At 41.0% G+C, this 12,277-nt stretch overlaps 1 protein-coding gene across 1 annotated transcript in view; it reads left to right on the top strand.

The window, feature by feature from the left end:
• The window catches only part of SNX18 (sorting nexin 18), a 31,515-nt gene extending 19,498 nt beyond the window's left edge, over positions 1 to 12,017 (top strand). The window contains 1 exon segment of the mRNA XM_070743349.1: positions 10,914 to 12,017. Coding sequence (XP_070599450.1) covers positions 10,914 to 11,167 — 254 coding nt within the window. The 3' untranslated portion in view covers positions 11,168 to 12,017.
• Positions 12,018 to 12,277: the final 260 nt, after the last annotated feature.

The following is a 12,277-nucleotide window of genomic DNA, read 5'->3' as shown; positions in this document are numbered from 1 at the left end:
CACTCCGGAGATTTCATGGTCTCCTTAGACCTCACTGAGGCCTACCTTCACATCCCTATAGCCAAATGCCACAGGAAGTTTTTACGTTTTTCCTTTCAAGGCAGGCATTTCCAGTATAGGGCGATGCCATTTGGCCTTTCCTCGGCCCCTCGGGTCTTTACAAAGCTCTTGGGGTCCCTGGCGGCCTATATCCGGGCGTCTCCCATTCACATTTTATGTTATCTTGATGATATTTTGATTCATGGGAACTCCCTAGAGAAAGTGAAAACAGACCTTTCTGTCACCATGTCAGTCCTTCAGGACCATGGTTTTTCCATCAACTTTGAAAAAAGTCACCTCCAACCTTCCACATCCATTTCTCACCTGGGTTCCATTATCAATTCAGAATCTTCCCAGGTTTTTCTCTCTCCCGAGAGAAAACTCAGTATAGGGGAGTTAATTTCTAACATTTTATCTAATTCTTCAGTATCCATAATAACTCTGTCTTCCCTTTTGGGGAAGATGGTGTCATGCATAGGCATCATTCCCTGGGCTCGCCTTCATGCTAGGGAACTCCAGTGGCTCCTATTACCCTTTCAGAGATCGGGGCACAGCAACTCAAATCGGCGCATTGTCATCCCGCCAAGTGTTCGCAGATCCTTCAAGTGGTGGAAGTCTCCGGCCATGGACAAAGGATCCCCGTTCAGATGCCCGGATCAATTTGTCATCACCACAGATGCCAGTCTATCGGGATGGGGCGCCCACGCCCAGGGGATGATAGCCCAGGGCACGTGGTCCCCGGAGGAAGCTTCCAGGCCAATCAATTGGCTAGAGTTAAGAGCCGTTTCCCTGGCTCTGAAGCATTTCTCTCCTCGCATTCCCAACCGGCACGTTCTCATTCTCACCGACAACATTGCCACAAAAAGCCATATCTGCAGACAGGGGGGCACGAGATCCAAAGCTCTCATGAGGGAGGCCCTCAAGTTAGGCCTTTGGGCGGAAAAACATCTTCGGTCGCTCCTAGCCGACCACATCTCGGGGAGCCTCAACGTCCAGGCGGACTGGCTATCTCGAGCAACGATAGACCCAGGAGAGTGGAACCTCCATCAGGACCTGTTCCATCAAATCAGCCTCAGATTCGGCCTACCAGTCCTGGATCTCTTCGCGACCAATGCGAACGCCCAACTCCCTCGCTTCTTTTCCAGATTTCCATCCCCGGGAGCGGAAGCAATCAATGCCCTCCGGAGTCCATGGCCTCCAGGCCTACTCTACGCATTTCCTCCAATTCCAATTCTCCCGGACGTGATTCACAAGGTTCTCACCGAGAGGGCCCGAGTAATCTTAATCGCCCCTCATTGGCCCCGCCGGCCCTGGTTCGCGGATCTCCAACAGCTGTCCGTCCAGGACCCTTGGCGACTCCCCGTTTCGGGGGATATGCTGCGGCAGGGGGCCTCATTCCATCCAGACCCGGAGTGGTTCCACCTCACCGCCTGGCTGTTATCAGGAGAGACTTAGAACTGCGTGGTCATGACCCCGATTCAGTGGAGGTCATTTTAAAGGCCAGAAGGGGCTCGACCAATCGAATCTACGACCACACGTGGTCCAAGTTTCACCAGTGGTGTCTACAGGAAGGTCTCTCCCCTCTGTGCATCCCCATACACAGAATTATTTCCTTCCTTATGCAAGGCTTCCATAAAGGACTTTCCACCAGCACCCTCCGGCGGCATCTGGCAGCCATTTCATCTGTCCTAGGGGGTCCCCGCAGACAGCCTCTTCGCTCCTTCCCTGAAGTTCAGGAATTCCTCAAGGGCATAGCCAACCTCAGACCTTCCAAGGTCCACAGGTATCCATCCTGGGATTTGCCACGGGTTCTCCATTCCCTCACGCAGGCACCATACGAACCCCTAAAATCGGCGTCCCTCAGGTACCTATCCTTTAAGGTAGCATTCCTGGTGGCTATTACCTCTGCCCGACGCATTTCGGAGCTGGCTGCCCTCTCAATCAGGCAGGACCTTTGTCAATTCCATCAGGACAAGGTAGTCTTGCGACTGGACCCCACCTTCTTACCCAAGGTCAGTTCCATGTTCCACAGATCTCAGGATATTGTCCTACCTTCCTTCTGTCTCCAACGAGACCATCCCTTGGCAATTAGATGGCACACCCTGGATCTCATCAGAGCGCTGAGAATCTATATCCAACGCACAGGACCCTTTCGAAGGTCAGAAGCACTTTTCATAGCCTATCATCCCAGAGTCATGGGGGCCAAAGTGTCTTCAACAGTAATAGGCCGTTGGATCAGAGGGACTATATCTAAGGCCTATGAGTCGGCCTCCCTCTCAGTTCCAAGGAACATCACAGCGCATTCCACCAGGAGCGCAGCCACCTCGGCCGCTTGGGCGACTCAAGCCCCGTTGGAGGAGGTCTGCAAAGCAGCCACTTGGGCCTCGCCAAATTCCTTCATCAGGCACTACAAGATTGATTCTTACGCTTCAGCGGACGCTGCCTTCGGCAGAAGGGTACTCCAATCCGTTATCTCACACGATAGCAATCTAATCCCACCCTAGGGACCATCTATTGGGTATGTCCCATGTGACTGCTGGACCCGCTCCTTCAGTACGGAGAATAGGCGTTGATTGCTTACCTGAACGCCTCTTCTCGTACGGTGAGCGGGTACAGCAGTCACTTCCCGCCCTTGTATGTGTCTTTTTTACCTTTCTATAATTCCTTTTCCTCTAACAATAAGAGTTGAACACTACAGAGCTTCACAACTGAGCCTAGTCTATGGATTCGCGAATTCTGGGGAAGGGGCGGATCCGGCAAGCTTTTTTAATACTAGGCTCAGTTCCACCGGATTGGACATGAGCAACCCATGTGACTGCTGTACCCGCTCACCGTACGAGAAGAGGCGTTCAGGTAAGCAATCAACGCCTATTTGGGTCTAATAAGTTATTGTTTTTTAGGTGCTGATTTATCCTCTTTTTGAGTAGAGTCTCCATCATTTTAACTACAACTGATGTCAAGCTAACTGGCCTGTAGTTACCAGCTTCTTCTCTACTGCCCTTCTTGTGAATAGGCACAACACTGGCCATTCTCCAATCCTCAGGAACTTCTCCTGTTAACAAGGATTGGTTAAACAAATCAGTCAGGGGGGTAGCAAGGACAGATCTGAGTTCTTTAAGAACTCTAGGGTGGATGCCATCTGGACCCGTTGCCTTATTTATCTTTAATCGTTCAAGTTCTTCTAAGACATCGGCTTCTAAGATCACTGGAGCTGAATCCGTACAGCTGGAAGCAATGCTATATCCCTCTATAGTATTATTTTGTAAGGTGTCTTTTGAGAAAACTGAACAGAAGTAGCTATTGAAATGGTCAGCGATCTCCTTATTCCCATTAATGCATGTATTATTCCCGGTACTAAGCTTCGTGATGCCGCAGTTTTTCTTCCTCTTATCATTAATATATCTGAAGAAGGTTTTATCCCCCTTCTTTACAGATTTGGCAATTTCTTCCTCTTTTGAGGCTTTAGCAGCATATATTATCTGTTTCGCCTCCTTCTGTCTCATTTTATATACCTCCCTATCAGCTATACTTCCAGACTCTTTATACCTCCTATAGGCAGCCTTTTTTTCATTGACTATAGCCCTTACATCATTGCTAAACCATAGCGGTTTCTTCTTCCTTTTACCTTTAGTTATTTGTCTTACATACAGTCCAGTGGCTTTTAAGATGGCCTTTTTTAATACAGTCCACTGGATGCTCGCTCCTGCCATTTTATCCCTCCCCTTTAATTCATTATCTAAATATTCTCCCATTGCATTAAAATTTGTTTTTCTGAAATCCAATACTTTGGTTGCATTATAGGATTGCTCACAATGAGTTTTTACATCAAACCACAAACATAGATGGTCACTGCAACCTAAATTTTCTCCCACCTTGACATCTGAAACCCAATTCCCATTCGTAAAAACTAAATCTAGAATATTCTCCCCTCTAGTTGGTGTCTTAACCAGCTGTGCCAGAGCTGCTCCTGTAAAGGCCTCTACTATATTCTTACTTTTGCATGTAAGGGCACTGGGGATATTCCAGTCAACATCAGGCATGTTGAAATCACCCATAACCACAATATCTCCCTTTACTGCCATTTGGGTAATTTCATCCACCATCTTGTTGTCATATTCCTCGGATTGCCCTGGAGGCCTATAGATCACCCCAATTCTAATGACAGAACCTTCTTTATTTTGCATGCAAATCCAGAGAGTCTCTAGATCTTGACACGTATTTTGAATTAGTGTTGTTTTTAGACTTTCTTTAATATAAATGGCTACTCCACCTCCCCTTCTCTCTATTCTATCCTTCCTATACAGTGTATATCCTGGTATGGATATTTCCCATTCATTAGAATCCTTAAACCATGTCTCAGTTATGGCAACCAGGTCCAAATTATCTCTAGATATTATGGCCATTAATTCACAGAGCTTGTTGCTCAAGCTTCGAGCATTTGTGCACATTACCCAAAGAACATTATTTTCGTTATTAGTTTGCCCCTATATATCTATATATAGTCTATATATCTTCAAATTGCCAAGGTTGAGAAGCATTAGTTTTGTCTTACATTTTTGGAAGTGTCAGATGAAGAGTGCCCCCAATAGCCACATAATGAGGTGGGGTGAAGTTGGTGGGAACTGCATCATGATCTAGACCCCTGTCAGAATTGTAGATGTGAGAAGGACAGCCATAAAATTACCAAATAAATTTAAGGCTGCCCCTTTTTTGTGGTACTTTGAAATTGTAAGTATGTACCCCCCTGCCCCCCCCCCCCCCGGGCTGAACTTGGATAACATCAATTATTTTGCAGATTTTGATACCTCCCTTTCTATGGGGAATATTTTGCTAGGCAACATGTATGGATGGGTGGGACAGAATTAGAGAGTACAATTGTAAATGCAAAAATGAGAATGATGTTTGTTTGATGAGCATCTACTTTTGAAAAATGTATCTTTGTTTTTATCAAGCATATGTTTGCTTATGCATACACATGGTAGGGGAATTAAATTATTTGGATTGAAACTGAAGCAAGAATGCTGGAAAGAGTATTCTGGAGATTTGTTCCAGAATAATAGCAGTGTATGGAAAAGAATGTAACGAATGTTATCAGTGTTAGCATCCAAGAAAAATATGGCTAACAGCGAACCTGAATCTGCTTTTTACCATTTCACTGATTCCATTTATCCTACAAGAGCAACAGAAAGTAAGCCTAACTGCTTCTCCCAATGGCAAACTTTTGCAGTTATCTGACAACTGCTATTGACACCTTCTACCAATACTTTCTTCTGCAGGCTAACCAACCGTTCTATAATTGTTTCTCATACAACTTGGCTTTCAGTCTTTTTATCATCTTAGTAGTCTTCCTGATTTGGTTTTATTTATTTAATAATGAACAGCTGAAAAATTATTGTAGCAAAAAATGTTATTTAAAAAACACTGAAGCGCGTGTTTTTAATTGTAAAATGTAAACTTTGCATATTTTCATCAAATCTGTTCCATGATATATAATTTTTAAGCTGTTGCTTCCAGCAAAAGTATTCAAGTTAAAGTTCATATCTTGGTGCCCTCTAGGCATATGTATTATTTCTTGTATTTCAATCATCTGAAATTTAGGGAAAGTGATTTTTCAGGATATTAATATTCAATAACTTTGGAGTCTGAGGGCAGAAAAGGAACAATGACTGTGTGGGATCCGATTCAGTTCACTCACTGATGGATCTGCTCTTCTCAGAAACTTTTAGTATCTACCTGTACCTTGTGATTTGGACCTGTCTTGTGATTTGTCTCAGTATTACTGTAACTGTCAAAATCAAATGTGTGAACTAGAAATGGATCTGTATCGGTTTCTGCTCTTGAATGATGCAATATGTTTGTAGAGAGTTTGTACTGTAGAACAAAAAGCTGGACTTTGCAAGCTATAATCATTGAAACTGAGATTGCACACCATCTTGAACTACCTTAAAAGGTTAATGTAAGCATTCTTTTTAAGAAAAAGAAAGTAGTTTTATTTTAAATTCTTCAAGGCACTAAGAATTTGTATTAAGCTTCTATAGCAATGCACTGCTAACCTTATCTGGGTCTGGAAACCCTTACCACTGATAAACCAAATATAAGAAGTTAGCTTTATTTTTCTGGAAAGTAAAGTGCTATTAAGAATAATATTTGCTGAATTAGTTGAGACAGAACATTATTTGCAACAAGGAAGAGGAAAGCAGGGGTGCAGGACATCTGAGGAGCCATCTCACCTCAATGGGACTCAGCTATGGGCTCTGTCTGCTAAGAAATTTTAGTGGGAGGAGTCAAGGAAAAGAGCCTTCTCTACTGTGGTCCCAGCCCTGTGGAACACTCTGCCACCATAGAACTGCACCCAGTCTTTTGGTCTTCTCAAAGCATATTACAATTTAGTTGTGCTGGTTGGTTTGGTGCCCTAAGGGCAGGGGAGCACTCACTGACAGGATAAGAAGACCTCCTTTCCATGCCATCTGTCTCCCTGGCCTGGTTTATTTGTTTGTTTGTTTGGTATAATTTTTAATTTCCATAATTTTAATATCCTAATTATTTTTCTGTTTATCTTTTTATGATCTGTAGAGATCTAATTGAGAAGATGAATGGCATATAAATTTAAATCAATGAATGGTAAATGGAAAGTCAATGAGAAAGGACAGGTAAAGGTGTTTGGGTTAATGGCCTTGTAGCTTCCCCTAGCCCAGTGATGGTGAACCTTTTTGGCACCAAGTGCTGAAATGTCACGCATGCACTCTGAAAAAGCTAAACATCTGGGTTCTTGAGCACCTGACGATCAGCTGGCCAGCATACATGTTTTTGGCACTGCCACATGCGCGAAGGGATCACACTCCAGAACAGCTGAACTTCCGGGTTCTGGTGTACATGGGCACCCAACAATCAGCTGGCTGGCATGCACACACACACACCGGTTTTCAACACTGCGGCACACACGAAGGACAGCTGATTGCATGTGTGTTAGAAACCCAGAAGACAAACAGGCAAGGCTTTGTATGCCGGGTGACATGGCTTTGCACGCAACTTTGGGCAGATGTGCCATAGGTTCGCTATCACGGCCCTAGCCTGTAATCCTCTGTGATTTTTGACTTAGTATAGTTGGCCTCTGTGGGGTTCCTGTAACTTCATATTTTGATAGTAGATTTCTAAGGTAAATGGGACAACAGTCTTTAGTCGTCTTGGTTCCAGTAGAGTGTGCCTGTTATAGTTTCTGGGATCTAGGCCGGTGATGGCGAACCTATGGCACAGATGGCACACAGAGCCATATCTGCTGGCACGTGAGCCGTTGCCCTAGCTCAGCTCCAACGTGCATGTGTGTGCTGGCCAGCTGATTTTTGGCTCAAAAAGAGGCTCTGGGAGGACCTATTTGGCTTCCAGAGTGCCCCCGGGGATGGGGAAGGGCATTTTTACCCTAACCCGGATCCAAGGAAGCCTTTGGAGCCTGGGGAGGGCAAAACATGAGCCTACTGGGCCCACCAGAGGTTGGGAAACAGGCCATTATCTGACCTCAAGAGGGCTTCACGGGGGTGGGGGAAGCTGTTTTCGCCCTCCCCAGGCATTGAATTATTGATGTGGGCACTCTCTCATGCGCGATAGCACACATACACACACACTTTCGGCACTCGCAGAAAAAAATGGTTCGCCATCACTGGTCTAGGTTCTTGGCTCTTCTATGACTTGTGGACTTCAACTCCCAGAATTCCTGAGCCAATCATGCTAGCTCAGGAATTCTGGGAGTTGAAGTCCACATGTCACAGAAGAGCCAAGTTTGCCTACCCCTGATCTAGGGAATTGTGGTGCCTGCATTGTGGAATCTTCTCCCGACCCTCCTTCAGCAATAGGATTCTTTATGATACCCATTTTTGAAGATATGATTCTATACCTTTTGGAAACAAAGTTCAGGTAGTCCTTAGCTTACAATCAGAATTGCAACCAGCATTTCAGTGGCTAAGTGATGCAGCTTAAACAAGTCATCATGTGACTAGATGCAATTTTACTACCATTTTTACCACAGTCATTAAATTAATTGCTATTGTCCTTAAACTAAGTGGTCACTAAATGTGTCACAAGTGAATCGGCTTCCCCAATTGATTTTGTTTGTCAGCTGCAAAGGGAGGTCACAAATTGCAGTCACCTGGTCACAAGATGCTGCTACTGTTGTAAACACAACAGCACAAGAGCACACAACAGATTTAAACTTAATATTAACCACTCCAAACTGGACTGTAAAAAATATGACTTCAGTACCCGAGTTGTCAAAGCGTGGAACTCATTACCGGACTCCATAGTGTCATCCCCAAACCCCCAACACTTTACCCTTAGATCATCTACGGTTGACCTATCCAGATTCCTAAGAGGTCAGTAAGGGGCGAGTACAAGTGCACTAGAGTGCCTTCCGTCCCCTGTCCTATTGCTCTCCTATATCTCCTGTTCCTTTCTTCTATTCCTATATCCCTTCTTCTATTCTTTCATTGATATGTTCTATTACTATATCTTCTTTTCTATTCTTTCATAGATATATTTTACTATGAGTATCTCCTCTATAACCTTCATCATGTATTTTACTATGTGTATATACATACCCACTAAAACTCTCATTGTGTATTGGACTAACTAACTAACTAACTAACTAACTAACTAAATAAATAAATAAATAAATAAAAATGGTAGCTGGTTGCAATTTGTAATTTTGAGGATGAGTCACTTTTTGAAGGCTATCATAGTTTGATCATCCTTAAATAAACAATGGTAAATCAGGGGCTACCTATATAGAGAATGTGAAAATAAAATCTAACCAGTTCATCTTTTCCTTCCAACACTTGTAGTAAATATTTTACAAACTTAAGACACTTCCAGAATCAATCAGCTCACTCAACTGTTACTTTTATAGTACCACCTAAGACATGGATTTTCCAATTGAGTTCTAGGAGTCTTGGAAATCCTGATGCTATTTAGAAAGTTGCATATCAGTAATAAATTCAGAATAATAGTTCCTTTAAATTTGGCAACCACTGCATCTCATGGTACTTTTATGAACACTCTATAAAAGAGATTCCACAGCAATTAGAAAGAGCTTCTTTAGCAAATTCTCTTGGAAAGTTTTAAAAAGTTTAAAGTAACTTGTCCAACAAGATGATCACATATCCTACTTGTAAGACTCAGGAGGTACTTTGGCTTCATTTAGTGGTAACTGCATCTTTTTTTTAATCCAGTGGGTAAGATGACCTTGTTTGGAGCCAGTAATTAAAATCCTATTATGGCTAGTTAATATTAAAATGGATTTAGCATAAGGCTGGTTTGTGGAGACATTGATTGCAGAGTTATCTTTCAGAATTGCCTTTCTTGCAATTCCAGCATGCCTTATTCTGTGACAACAGACTCCAGAAGGAAGGAGACCCCATAGGGGCACCGTTGATTTAATTTGGGATGTTTATGGCCACTGTTTTTTTTTTAAATAGTTGGAGGGGAGTTGGGACAAGTGTTTGATCTGTTTCTCTTTCTGAATTTAGAGATGTACAAACTCAGCTGCAGATTTAGGATACCAAAATGTGTGTAGCACTTAATATTTTTCATGATTTACTTAAAAGGTTAACAAAATAAAATTAACAGAACTGAGAGAATGTATCCAAGGCATGTTATATGTTTCAAACTATTGTGCAATTACAATGTGACTTTCAACAGCTGGGTGGGGAATTCTGGGAGTTGAGGTCTACAAGTCTTAAAGGTTGGATATCTCTGTTTTAAATGGCTATTCGAATTCGATTTTATTTACTTCAGTATGAAGACAAAGACTTGAAGTCTGTTTTAAGCAAGCAATAGAATTCCAGGGAGTGGTTCAAAATATTTCTAGTGACACCAAATGTTCTCAGTGAAAAAAGAATTCTTATTTGGTTAATAAATTCGTTTGGATGATGTTTTGTTCACTTTTACTTACTTTTTGTTCCCTATTCTTAAATACAGATAAAACATTACAGAATGTGGAGGCATTTTTTAGATTGATAACCACAATATTTACCTATTATTTTGAAAGACAAAAGCTATTCCAATTCTTTTGTTATTGTTATTATTATTTTTATTGAATATATACATTAAAAACAGGGTACAGAAAAGCAAAAGGGATATATATAATATACATTCTAACATTTATAATTTACTTATATAGTACACGTAGGTGGGGAGGGAGAAAAGAAGAAAGGTAGGGGGTTGGGGAAGAAGGGAAAGAGATATAAGGGGAAGGAGGATAGGAAATTGGAGCAAAAGGGGAGTGGTAAGAAGAGAAGGGCAGCGTTAGAGCTGGGGCTTTCATGCTTTGCGGCCTGTGGTTTAAGCACATAGGTGGTGTAAATTTCCCTAAATTTTTATCCATATGTTTTTGATGTAATTGTTAGTGCCAATACGTATCAGTGGTTTAAGGGTTTGTTTTCTTTGTAATTTAAAGTTCGTGTCAATCGATGTTTACAGTTTGTCGTTTCAATTTGATGTTATGATTTGTGATGTAGGTTGCTAGTTTTTCAAGTTGTTTTTGTTGGATATTTTTCTTGATGAATAATTTTTAAGTAATTCCTTTTTTTTAACCAGAGGTACCATTTGTCCCATGCGTACCTCTGGTTAAAAGCTATTCCAATTCAAGCATGTCTTAAATCCAAGGCAAAATAAATGTTTGAATTGCTGAATTGATCTGGTTTTTGTTTTAGTCAAACAAATCAGACATAGGTTATTATATTCCAAATAACAAGATTTATACGTATAATGTCTATTTCATATAGTACTGTAACCATTTATAATTTATGTAGAAATTAGTGATATCTATTTTTCATCTTTCAATAATTGTTTTGTTTTTGTTATTTTTTTTTTAATCCAATGTGCAGGAGCCCTTACCAAAGTGAAGGAAAGTAAGCGGCACGTAGAAGAAGGAAAAATGGAAATCCAGAAAGCTGATGGGATTCAGGATCGTTGTAACATTATTTCATTTGCCACTTTGGCAGAGATTCACCATTTCCATAGAATTCGAGTCAGGGACTTCAAATCACAAATGCAGCATTTCTTACAACAGCAAATCATTTTTTTTCAAAAAGTGACCCAAAAGCTAGAAGAAGCTCTTCACAAATATGACAGCGTTTAATGTTGCTTAATTAATAAACTTTACTTGGTGGCTATTTCTTGGATTGTAGATGGAATCAACTACAGAGGCAATGCTGCTCCAATGACTGTTAACACCTCTCGGGGTGTTTTGCAAAACTCTTTTTTTTTGTAATTGTTCTGAATTCCAGAACCTAATAATTGCATAAGGAGAAAATAATTATGCATCCATAGCAGAGACTATACTATACATTGTAACTAAATTATACCCAAAATGCCTACACTACCATCATAATGTCTTTTGAAATAATGATTATACTATTTGCCTTATTGCTTTTTTGAAATATGGTATTTTAGTGCATATGCTATAGACCTCAACATGTCGGGGTCTTTAAGGAAGTGGGCTAATGCCCGCTTCATATGCCTTTTAAAAATTCTCCTTGGTTTGAATTTATTAAATTCAGCCAATTCTCTGTTTACAAATTGCTGTTAGAGCAGCTATGCGATTTTGTGCCTTTAGAATTTTTCATTTTTTTTCCTCTAGTAAATGACATTTTTATGATTGAATGAAGGGTTGGCACCTCCGACAGGGCTTAATTTCAAACCTCATAGTGACTCAAAAAATGACTAGTTATATAACTTGCACACTAGATGCTATGATAAATGTTGATAAAGCAACAACAAAATTTAAAATCATTTTAGATTCCGTGTTGATTAAAAAATACTATTTATTATTTTTACCAAAATATCAAGTACAAAAGCAACAATGCAGCATTGCTGTATTTCTTTTCTTAATATGTCAGCATAAAATCTTTCTGTGTAATACATCTTTGGATAGAAACTTGGACCATTTATCTAATAAAAGGACACTGAATTATATCAGTGGGATACAACTAAGGGTTCAAAGAGTAATGCTTGCATGCATGTGTCTATTGTTTGGAAGATTTTTCTGGTGGATGATTTGTTTGATTCTAAACATGGCCCACATTGTCATTTGAAACTTGCTAATGCCAGGAAGCATTACTGTTCAGTGAAGTTAATTGTTGGTTAGGGAAAAAAATACATGCATATTAATATATTTTGTTCTCCTGATTCCTACTATTTAGAGATGTTAAAGAATCCTTTGTGTGAAAATATTAATTGAGGCCTTAAC

Source organism: Erythrolamprus reginae, chromosome 2 (genome assembly GCF_031021105.1).
Source record: "Erythrolamprus reginae isolate rEryReg1 chromosome 2, rEryReg1.hap1, whole genome shotgun sequence".
Lineage (NCBI taxonomy): Eukaryota > Metazoa > Chordata > Lepidosauria > Squamata > Dipsadidae > Erythrolamprus > Erythrolamprus reginae.
This window is presented reverse-complemented; position numbering and strand designations above follow the sequence as displayed.